The following is a 12,186-nucleotide window of genomic DNA, read 5'->3' as shown; positions in this document are numbered from 1 at the left end:
CGCGTCCTTACTGTAAAGTGAAGTCCTTACTGTAAAGTGAAGTCCCCTGGCTTTAGAGCTGCTTAATCTTTAGTAAAAAATTACTAGGAAGATCGTGTGCTATTAATTTTCTAATACATCCAATCAATCAATTTATCAATTAACCAATCAACTGGCGCTGTGTAGTCTGATGTCTCACCTCATGGGTCTTCTTGTCAGCCACTCTCTTCTTCCTCTTCAGGCTGGACTGGGGCGGAGAGCTGTTGCTGTTCTGAGTGAGCTGGCATCGAGATGACTTCTTCACCAGATGACGCCTCACCCCAGGGTTGTCCTCGAATCGGTGACCTTAAAGCACCACAACAGGAGCTATTGTTAATGAGGTCAGCTGCAGAAAAGGTCAACTGTGTTCACTCAAAGGCCTACGATAGTACACACTCAGGTTGTCCAACTGATGTATGACACATTTGACATTTGTTTTTATTTGTCTGCACAACAGAACCGTCTCCATCTTTTCTTTTTTTTTATCACAATCATTGTGCCAAATGCTTTATACAACCTGTGTGTACTAGGGCCAAAGACTGGCTGAGCACTTTCTCTATGGCGGTGCTATGTCAATAAAAAAAATAATCAGATTTTAGGTGTTCATTAAAGTTTCCATTGGAAATAAAGAGAACAAAGAAATAAGGGGAAGCAGCAGGTGCATGAGGTAACTGAGGTTCTGTGCACAGCTAGGGTAACGCACAGGGGTGCTTATTTTGGGTGGTTCTTCGTCCACAACAGACCAGTAGAAGCTAAAAATAATCCTTATTCAATTTTAAAGCTCTTCAGGCCACAAAACATATTTTATTGAATATTGCGTAAATGGCATTATCTACTCATCAGGAGAGGGACCAGGCGAGCCTGTAGGGGGAGAGGGCCTGGTGAGGCTATCATTTTACATTTACATTTAAGTCATTTAGCAGACGCTCTTATCCAGAGCGACTTACAAATTGGTGCATTCACCTTATGACATCCAGTGGAACAGCCACTTTACAATAGTGCATCTAGATCTTTTAAGGGGGGGGGGGGGGGGGTCAGAAGGATAACTTTATCCTATCCTAGGTATTCCTTAAAGAGGTGGGGTTTCAGGTGTCTCCGGAAGGTGGTGATTGACTCCGCTGTCCTGGCGTCGTGAGGGAGTTTGTTCCACCATTGGGGTGCCAGAGCAGCGAACAGTTTTGACTGGGCTGAGCGGGAACTGTACTTCCTCAGTGGTAGGGAGGCGAGCAGGCCAGAGGTGGATGAACGCAGTGCCCTTGTTTGGGTGTAGGGCCTGATCAGAGCCTGAAGGTACTGAGGTGCCGTTCCCCTCACAGCTCCGTAGGCAAGCACCATGGTCTTGTAGCGGATGCTATAGGGGGTGGAACAAGGGAGAGGGCCTGGTGAGGCTATAGGGGGTGGAACAAGGGAGAGGGCCTGGTGAGGCAAGAGGGGGTGGAACAAGGGAGAGGGCCTGGTGAGGCAAGAGGGGGTGGAACAAGGGAGAGGGCCTGGTGAGGCTATAGGGGGTGGAACAAGGGAGAGGGCCTGGTGAGGCAAGAGGGGGTGGAACAAGGGAGAGGGCCTGGTGAGGCTATAGGGGGTGGAACAAGGGAGAGGGCCTGGTGAGGCTATAGGGGGTGGAACAAGGGAGAGGGCCTGGTGAGGCTATAGGGGGTGGAACAAGGGAGAGGGCCTGGTGAGGCTATAGGGGGTGGAACAAGGGAGAGGGCCTGGTGAAGCTATAGGGGGTGGAACAAGGGAGAGGGCCTGGTGAGGCTATAGGGGGTGGAACAAGGGAGAGGGCCTGGTGAGGCTATAGGGGGTGGAACAAGGGAGAGGGCCTGGTGAAGCTATAGGGGGTGGAACAAGGGAGAGGGCCTGGTGAGGCTATAGGGGGTGGAACAAGGGAGAGGGCCTGGTGAGGCTATAGGGGGTGGAACAAGGGAGAGTGCCTGGTGAGGCTATAGGGGGTGGAACAAGGGAGAGGGCCTGGTGAGGCTATAGGGGGTGGAACAAGGGAGAGGGCCTGGTGAGGCAAGAGGGGTGGAACAAGGGAGAGGGCCTGGTGAGGCTATAGGGGGTGGAACAAGGGAGAGGGCCTGGTGAGGCTATAGGGCCTGGTGAGGCTATAGGGGGTGGAACGAGGGAGAGGGCCTGGTGAGGCTATAGGGGGTGGAACGAGGGAGAGAGCTTGGCGAGACAATTGGGGTGAAGGCCTGGAGAGTCTATATAGGGAGAGGGCCTGGAGAGGCTATAGGGGGAGAGGGCCTGGAGAGGCTATTAGGGGTTGGAACGAGAGAGAGGGCCTGGTGAGGCTATAGGGGGTGGAAAGTGGGAGAGGACTTGGCGAGATGATAGAGGGTGAATGCCTGGTGAGGCTTTCGGAGGAGAGGGCCTGGAGAGGCTATAGGGGGAGAGGGCCTAGTGAGGCAAGAGGGGTGGAACAAGGGAGAGGGCAAGGCTATAGGGGGTGGAACGAGGGAGAGGGCTTGGTGAGGCTATATGGGGTGGAACGAGGGAGAGAGCTTGGCGAGACAATTGGGGGTGAAGGCCTGGAGGGCCTATAGAGGGTGCAATGAGGGAGAGGGCGAGGCTATAGGTGGTGGAATGAGGGAGAGGGCTTGGATAGAGGGTGAATGCCTGGTGAGGCCATCGGAGGAGAGGGCCTGGAGAGTATAGGGGGTGGAACAAGGAAGAGGGTCTGGAGAGGCTATAGGGGGAGAGGGCCTAGTGAGGCTATGAGGGGGTGGAAAGAGGGAGAGGGCCTTCTAATGACAAAGTTTGGGGGAAAAGGCTAGCCAGGTGTGTGTGTGTGTGTGTGTGTGTGTGTGTGTGTGTGTGTGTGTGTGTGTGTGTGTGTGTGTGTGTGTGTGTGTGTGTGTGTGTGTGTGTTTGTGTGTGTGTGTGTATGTGTGTGTGTGTGAATACTCTTGTGTGTATTCAGATGCTCGACCGTGGGCTGTGTCATCTCCCTGGGGAATGGGGGTGGGACCTCACTCACAGCTTTGGGTAGATGCTAGATGCACTGCCAATCAGAGGGCTGGTTTTGCAGACAATCTGGGGAGAAGACCAGACCACCTCTAGGCCTCAGCTGCTATGTGTTGTGTTCTAGACACACCCACCACAGAGATTGCCAGAAACAATGTTCCCTTTCTCATCCTCCATCCCTCTGACCCAAAGTTCATCCCTCTATCCTTCCATTCTTCTTTGTGTGGTTCTGTTCAGACAATATATTCATAATAAAAAAGGCTCTATGCTAACAGGTCTGGGAGTGCTCCCAGGGAGAGTTCGGTATTGAACTGGAAGAGACGCCCTTTGGCTGGACTCGCCCTGAGCTTTGCTAGCTAAGTACAAGTTCTTCTGCTGCTCGTAAAATGCATTCGCTTGACAACAACACACATTCTTTTGACAGATGCCATTTCACAGTCCCTTTGTCTCACCAGTTAATCAAAATAAGAAGCCATTGTTGTGACTTCATAATGGGATAATATTTTGGAGCTAATTCAGGGTGTCACCCCAACTGGAACTTGAACCCAGGGCCAGCGACTGTCAACCTAATACCTTACCCAAACCTCTTGACAAGGACACTATGTGTTGGGTTAAGGTCGCTACACTACCCACTTCCTTCAGGGGAGCTCCGTATAGCTTGTCAATCCAACACTTTAGCGGCGAACGCCAAGAAATCCTTGACGAGGCCGATAGCTGTCAGGTTAATGTCACTACAATACGCATGTCAATGTAAATTCAAGTGATCATCATAACTTCTCAAAGTATCGCCTGTATCTTTCAGGAGTTTCTATTGTCCTGTCTGTTGGCTCTATCTGGTCTCTGTGTCCTTCAGTAGTCCCTATTGTCCTGTCTGTAGGCTCTATCTGGTCTCTGTGTCCTTCAGTAGTCCCTATTGTCCTGTCTGTAGGCTCTATCTGGTCTCTGTGTCCTTCAGTAGTCCCTATTGTCCTGTCTGTTGGCTCTATCTGGTCTCTGTGTCCTTCAGTAGTCCCTATTGTCCTGTCTGTAGGCTCTATCTGGTCTCTGTGTCCTTCAGTAGTCCCTATTGTCCTGTCTGTTGGCTCTATCTGGTCTCTGTGTCCTTCAGTAGTCCCTATTGTCCTGTCTGTAGGCTCTATCTGGTCTCTGTGTCCTTCAGTAGTCCCTATTGTCCTGTCTGTAGGCTCTATCTGGTCTCTGTGTCCTTCAGTAGTCCCTATTGTCCTGTCTGTAGGCTCTATCTGGTCTCTGTGTCCTTCAGTAGTCCCTATTGTCCTGTCTGTAGGCTCTATCTGGTCTCTGTGTCCTTCAGTAGTCCCTATTGTCCTGTCTGTAGGCTCAATCTGGTTTCTGTGTCCTTCAGTAGTCCCTATTGTCCTGTCTGTAGGCTCTATCTGGTCTCTGTGTCCTTCAGTAGTCCCTATTGTCCTGTCTGTAGGCTCAATCTGGTTTCTGTGTCCCTTCTAAACCCTCTATAAAAGCACTTCTCTCGCTCGGCCCTTCCCATACCCTCTTTGTGCCACTGAATATGCCCTTGAGAACGCCACTTTTCCCTGTCTGCCCCTTCGATTCTACAATTACCAGTCTGAATGGCACAGCTTTGATTCAAATTAACACAGTAGTGGAAATGGACACCCCATTTCCTTGCCATAGTCTCTCCAACGTAGCACCCCATATAGCTGGTCTCGTCTCCTTCTGTGAATCTTCTATCGCCCCTTAGTGAGGAAGTCATGTTCGTTCATTCTGTATTCTACCACAGGTCTCTTTGTAGCCCCTCTATTGCCTTTCATCAACAGTGTAGAAGTATTGCACAAATGCGTATTATGTGGTTTATACATGTAGTATATCGTCAATTCCTGACGACAGAGTGACTTTGTGACTTTTCCAATTGGGAAAATTGAGATATTGATCGATCATCCACTCATCATCATCCTCACCTTCTCCTCTTTAGTATAGTGGTGTGTGTCCCTGTGTGTCACGTGGGAGACTGGGGTTCAATTCCCTGACAGAGAGAAAGGAGTAGCCTGTCCTTATAAATAAGAATTTGTTCTTAACTGACTTACCTGGTTAAATAAATACAAATCCCTGGGGCTGGTTGTGTCCCTAAGGTAACCCCTATACGTACCCTATGGAAGGTGTAATGTATAAACAGTATGGCTCATCTATACAGAGCCATCAACTAGATTATACATCCTCTGTCTCTCTCCCTCTTGCATAATTCAATTCAAAGGGCTTTATTGGCATGGGAAACATATGTTTACAATACCAAAGGAAATGGAATAGACAAACAAAAAGGGAAATAAACAATACAAATGATCAGTAAACATCACACTCACAAAAGTGTTTAAATAATATAGACATTTCAAATGTTATATAACTGTCTATGTACAGTGTTGTAACAATGTGCAAGTAGTTTAAGTACGAAAGAGACAATAAAGAAACAGATAAATATAGGTTGTATTTACAATGTTTGTGCTCCTCTGGTTGCCCTTTTGTCATGGTAACGGGCCACACATCGTGCTGCTGTGACGGCACACTGCGGTATTTACACTAACAGATATGGGAGTTTATCAATGTTTAATTTGTTTTCAAATTATTTGTGGGTCTGTGTGATCTGTGGGAAATATGTGTCTCTAATGTGGTCATACATTTGGCAAGAGGTTAAGAAATGTAGCTCACTCCCAGTGTTAACTGTGCCACTAGAGATTCTGGGTTTGAGTCCAGGCTCTGTCGCAGCCGGCCGTGACCAGGAGACCCATGGATCGGCGCACAATTGGCCCAGCGTCGTCCGGGTTAGGAAGGGTTTGGCCGGCAGGCATGTTCTTGTCCCATCTCGCTCTAGTGACTCCTGTGGCAGGCCGGGCGCAGTACACGCTGACACGGTCGCCAGGTGTACGGTGTTTCCTCTGACACATTGGTGCGGCTGGCTTCCGGGTTATGCGGGCATTGTGTCAAGAAGCAGTGCGGCTTGGCTGGGTTGAGTTTCGGAGGACGCACGGCTCTCTCCCGAGTCCGTACGGGAGAGGCGAACTACCAATTGGATACCACGAAATTGGGAGACAAAAATAAAGAATATAAAGAAACGTAGCTCAGTTTCCAGGTCATTTTGTGGGCAGTGGGCACATAGCCTGTCATCTCTAGAGCCAGGCATGCCTATAGCAGCATTTCTCAATAGCAATACTATTCTGACTGAGTCTGTACATAGCCAAGGATTTAATTGGGATGTTGAGTTTTATGTTCCTTTTGAAGGTATAGAAGGCCCATCTTGCCATGTTTCTTAGATCGATCACGACCTTGAGAAAGTTACCTGTGGTTTTGATGTTTAGTTAGGTGTAATTCTTTGTGTGCTGTAGGGCAACGGTGTCTAGATAGAATTTAGTATTTGTTGTCTTGGCTACTGGACCTTTTTTGGAACAGCATTATTTTTGTCTTACTGAGATTCCCTGTCATGGCTCAAGTCTGTGCAGAATCTGTGCAGAAGATCTAGATGCTGCTATAGGCCCTCTTGTTTTGGGACAGTAGCAGCAGATCATCTGCAAACACTAGACACCAGGCCTTTCCAGTAGGGTGAGGCTGGGGGCTGCAGACTGTTCTAGTTAATTAGCCCTTGCCAATTCATTGATATACATGTTGAAGAGGGTGGGGCTCAAGCTGCATCCCTGTTTCATCTCATGGCCCTGAGGAAAGACATCTGTGTGTTTATTGCCAATTTTAACTGCACACTTGTTGTTTGAGTACATTGATTTTATAATGTCATATGCTTCCCCCCCAACAACGCTTTCCATGTTTTTGTATAGCAGACCCTCAAGCCAAATTGAGTCAAATGTTGTTGTTTTTTAATCAACAAATGAGGATTTTTTTTTTTTTTTGTCAATTTGAATGATCAGGCCTTGGTTCACTCTCTCTCTCTCTACCTGTCCTGTCCCACCCCTCTCTCTGTCATGTTTCCCCGCCCCCTCTCTCTCTCTCTTTCTGTCTCTCGCTGAGGAGATCTTTAGGAGCTTGCCCTTCATGTCCATTCTATCCATCGTTGTACAGCAGCGCTACACCAGAGGAAGCTGGTGGGAGGAGCTATATGAGGAAGGGCTCATTGTAATGCATGGATTGGAATTATTGGAACGGAGTCAAACATGTGGTTTCCATATGTTTGATGTGTTTGATACCGTTACATTAATTACATTCCAGCCATTACAATGAGCCGATCCTCGTATAGCTCCTCCCACCAGCCTCCTCTTCGCTACAATGTCATAGTGACCAGCACCTAGCTAACCCTCACAGCACTACTGCAGAATACCAGTGTGTCCCAATCCAATGGTAGTCAGAAAAACAGCAGTACAGTTTGTCAATGGGATATCTTTCCAGTCCAGTAAGTGGAGAGGCCCCCCAGGGCCAAACGATCAATAGGTTAGCAGGGAACGGCGAGAGGTAGAGAGGGTGCCAATTCACCCATGACCCAGGACTTGAGAGAGCTTTGATTTCCACACCACCATTGCCAGGCCAACCAAGCATTGGCATTAATTAGCTTGTGTTTGTTGCTACATACAAATCAATGAAAACAACTCTGAATTCTCCCCAATCAATTGCCAATGTCAGGGCTTTCCACCAAAAGGGCAGAGTGCTATTCCATCACGTCAGACTAACACTCGTTAGTATGGAAACAGCTATGTAATATTACTGGAATGCTGGAGTTGCTTTGAAGTACATTAGTGAATGGGAATTATGATGCATGTCTGTAAACAGAGATACAGTGTTTATAGCCAAGGGAAACAATTAAGTTTACCAATATATGCAGGGTTTCCCAAACTTGGTTCTTGGGATCCCAAGGGCTGCACATTTTGGCCTAGCACCACACAGCTGATGAAAAAGAATCAACTACTCATCAAGCTTTGATCATTTGAATCAGCTGTGTTAGGGGGGGAACTAAACGTGTAACCCTTGGTGTACCGAGGACAGTTTGGGAAACGCTGCAATAATGTGTTTCCAAAAATCCAGTGTATGTCAATGAAAAAAGAACTATTAAGCAAATAGTAACTAGATATCTCACCAGTTATACTTTACATCAGACATGCTTGAATGAGACCCATGCATCTGAGAATAAAACGTTCTAATATTGATAAATAACAACCTTATCTGGAAACAGTATACCAAACAAAAAAGGTTATCACACACTGACTCCTCATTCGTGATTAAATCATACAGTCACATTTCATAGAACTCTGCCAGAGTAACTAGCAGCAACATAATGTATGTATGATTGTCATTTCCTTATACAGTTACACTAGCCTAAATGAAGATCAACGTAATGCTAAGTGTTTCCCATTCTTCCATGGCCACACATTGCTTCACTCTGGGGGGGTGGGAGCTCTGGTACTTACTGATGGGTCCCAAGGGTTCTCGGTTCTCAGGGGACCCCAGCTGGTCATGGTCGGGCTCCAGGGGGACTGCGTCCTCAGGGGACCCCAGGTGGTCATGGATGGATTCAAGCAGGTCATAATCGTCAAAATTCAACACAAACTCCTCAAAGTCCTCCAAGCCCTCCATGTTGAACTGCGAGGCGCGGCGCACAACCTCTGCTCCCTCGTTGTGCCGGTGGTTCACAGAGGGGCGCTGATGTGGGGTGCCCAAGGTCCCTGGTGTGAGACTGTTGGTGGTCGTCTTGGTTTTTGGGTGTTTTTCCCCCACCACCACCTCTGGACAGGGGGCTGGTGGTCCCTGGTTTTCCTGCCCCATGGGGTCTGTCATCTCCTGGGTCTGTGACGGTGTCTGTGGTGCCTCTTCCCCACCCCACTCCGGGTGGGCGCCCTGCTCATCCAGGGTTCTGGCGTTCTCTCACCTGCTGCTTCTCACCGTTATCCAAGCCTGAGCCTCACGGAACCAGAGAGCGGTTCTGTGTTTTGATGGGGTTGATATTCGTCAGGAACAGAAGCTGCAGCACAGGTCAAGCTTAAGTAGTGGCTGCTGGTTACCAAAAGGCTATGTCCACTCTGCAGACTACTATAAATAGGTCCTCTTATGAAGTATCTGCTGTCACTGGAAGTCCACTCTAGATAACGGTTTGGAATAAAAAAGCTGACAATAAAAGACTAAAAACAGATATTTATCTTCAAACACAAAAGTGGAAAAGAAAGGTCACTGCTGCTGTCCTCTCAGTGGCGCAGAGAGAGGTAGTGGTGTCTCTGGTAGATTTAGGCTGGGCACGATTCAGCAGCAGACTGGCTCAAGCTGTCACTCCAAAAATAAATATTGATACAAACTGCTGCACTTGTTTTCAGACCTTCCTCTAATCTATTGGGCTGATTCACCAGTTTCCGTGATGCCAGCCGTCCATTGATCCTGGGATAGATGCTGGGATGAGGCGGGGCATGCGGGTGGGGTGACGCACCCCCGTTTTGGTTTCCATGGCACCCCGTCACAGCCAGGGCAGGCAGCAGGAGCACAGTCAAGGCTAAACCAGAGGCTCAATAAAAAAACATGGAAGTGAAAGCTCTCTTCTTCTCTCAGGAAAAAAATCCAAACAACTGAGAAATGCATTATACCCAACCACAGACACAGAGACAGAAAAACAGTAGTCCTACTGCCTCTGTACAGAATGGAACTCTGGTTAGGAGCAAGAGCCTGTCTCCAGCACTGTCTCCATGGAAACGGTGATTACTTCTAAATGTCCTGTCATCCTTCGCCCACAACGGGTACCTGAGTTGAACACTGACCTTTCCTCAGACCTGTGTTTACAGCGTGTGCGTTTCACTTGCTTAGAGGCATTCTAAACATAAGCACAAGTCGGTTATGCTTCAAAGCAAGCCTGCTCCATAGCATTGTGTCAAGCATGGTCGCTGTTAGCCAACATCAGCCATTGGTAGCCCACATCAGCCATGTTACTCACAGTGAATGAACAAGTACACTCTCAGTGGGGCAATGGAACTCACAGTGCCTTGGGCAAGACAGGGCAAACCTCTTGTCAACATTTGAAACGGTTGTCATGACTGCTGCAGTACTAGATTAAACTGCAGTACTGTACTGGACGTTTTACTGTGACAAGACTTTGCTGAAGTCAAACAAGTCAATGGTCACGCGGAGAAGTTTCATTTGTTTGGATTAGTAATTAATGACAGTTATGTCCTGTTAAAAAAAAATCTATTCTACGGCTTACATAATGTCAGTTAACCATCACGAAACATCAAACCATCAACCAGTACCACATTCAACTATCATCCCGCATGATAAATACACTACTGTGTGCTGTGACTGAATTACAATATGTACTCATCCAAGTGGAAGAGGTGGAAAATACATGAGCTAATGGATATATGCTGTATAGCCTGAAATCTTTCTCTCCGTCCCCTACATCTGATAGCTTGTCTGTTTCTGGTTCTATTTTAATCTAGTCTGAGCGGCCGGTCAATGATTCCCATGCTGGGTGGGTAAAAGCAGGAAGAGCCTGGGGCAGGGTCGCTGTCAAGGAGAATCGACCACTGATCTCTTGTGTTAATTATTGCCGCAGGATCATGGGATAGACCAGAGAGTGCTGCACATCTATTTGCCAAAATGGTCCATCCTCTCTCCCTCTCTTTCTCCCAATTAAATTACATTCAAAAGGTGTTGATGGCATGGAGAATGCAATCAAATATATTCTCCCTCTTTCTCTTTCTTTCTCCCTTTCTCTCTCTCAATTCAATTTCAATTTCAATTCAAAGGGCTTTATTGGCATGGGAACGTTTACATTGCCAAAGCAAGTGAAATAGATAATAAATAAAAGTGAAATAAACAATAAAAAAAAAGTACAATAAACATGATACTGATTCAAGTATTTTCTCTCTGCTCTCTCTCTCTGATCTGTATGTCTCTCTCTCTCTCTGATCTGCATGTCTCCCTCTGGTCTGTTTCTCTCTCTCACTCGCTCTCTCTCTCTGATCTGCATGTCTCTCTCTCTCCCTCTGGTCTGTTTCTCTCTCTCTCTCTCTCCGGTCTATCTATATTAAATTCAAAGGGCTTTTTTGGCATGGGAAACATACGGTATGTTTACATTGCTAAAGCAAGTGGAATAGTCAATAAACAAAATGGAAATAAACAATCAGAAATTAGCAGTATACATTACACTTACAAAATAATATAGACATTTCAAATGTTATATTATTGGATATGTACAGTGTTGTAACAATGCGCAAATAGTTAAAGTATGAAAGTGAAGATAAATAAACAGATAAATATAAGTTGTATTTAAAATGGTGTTTGTGCTCCACTGGTAGCCATTTTCTTTTGGCAGCAGGTGACAAATCTTTCTGCTGTGATGGCACACTGTAGTATTTCACCTAATATATATGGGAGCTTATCAAGAATGGATTTGTTTTACAATTCTTTGTGGGTCTGTGTAATCTGAGGGAAATATGTGTCTCTAATGTGGTCATTCATTTGGCAGGTTAGAAAGTGCAGCTCAGTTTCCACCTCATTTTGTGGGCAGTGTGCACATAGGCTGTCTTCTCTTGAGAGCCATGTCTGCCTATTGTGGCCTCTCGAATAGCAATGCTTACTGAGTCTGTACATAGTTAAAGCTTTCCTTAATTTTGCGTCAGTCAAAGTGGACAGGTATTCTGCCACTGGGTACTCTCTGTTAAGGGTCAAATATTCTAGTTTGCAATATTTTTTGTTAATTCTTTCCAATGTGTCAAGTAATTATCTTTTTGTTTTCTCATGATTTGGTTGGGGCTAATTGTGTTGCTGTCCTGGTGCTCTGTGGGGTCTGTTTGTGTTTGCGAACAGAGCCCCAGGACCAGCTTGTTTAGGGGACTCTTTTCCAGGTTAATATCTCTGTAAGTGGAAGGTTTGGGAATCGCTTCCTTTTAGGTGGTTGTAGAATTTAACGTCTCTTTTCTGGATTTTGATAATTAGCGGGTATCGGCCTAATTCTGCTCTGCATGCATTATTTGGTGTTTTACGTTGGAAACAGACAATATTTTTGCGGAATTCTGCAGCGTCTCAATTTGGTGTTTGTCCCATTTTGTGAATTCTTGGTTGGTCAGCGGAATACAGACCTCACAACCATAAAGGGCAATGGGTTCTATAACTGATTCAAGTATTTTTAGCCAAATCCTAATTGGTATGTTGAATTTTATGTTCCTTTTGATGGCGTAGAATGCCCTTCTTGCCTTGTCTTTCAGATCATTCACAGCTTTGCGGAAGTTACCTGTGGCGCTGATGTTTAGG

General features: G+C 46.5%; 1 protein-coding gene across 1 annotated transcript in view; it reads right to left on the bottom strand.

Annotated features, from left to right (window-relative positions):
- Positions 1–12,186, bottom strand: part of LOC120058527 (anion exchange protein 3-like) — a 56,134-nt gene that overhangs the window by 33,599 nt on the left and 10,349 nt on the right. Inside the window, exon 5 of the mRNA XM_039007249.1 lies at positions 179–324. Within this exon, the coding sequence (XP_038863177.1) occupies positions 179–324 (146 nt within the window). The remainder of the gene's footprint in view (positions 1–178; positions 325–12,186) is intronic.

This window comes from Salvelinus namaycush, chromosome 13 (assembly GCF_016432855.1).
Source record: "Salvelinus namaycush isolate Seneca chromosome 13, SaNama_1.0, whole genome shotgun sequence".
Classification (NCBI taxonomy): domain Eukaryota; kingdom Metazoa; phylum Chordata; class Actinopteri; order Salmoniformes; family Salmonidae; genus Salvelinus; species Salvelinus namaycush.
Note: the sequence above shows the minus strand (reverse complement) of the source record. Positions and strands in the feature narration are given on the sequence as shown.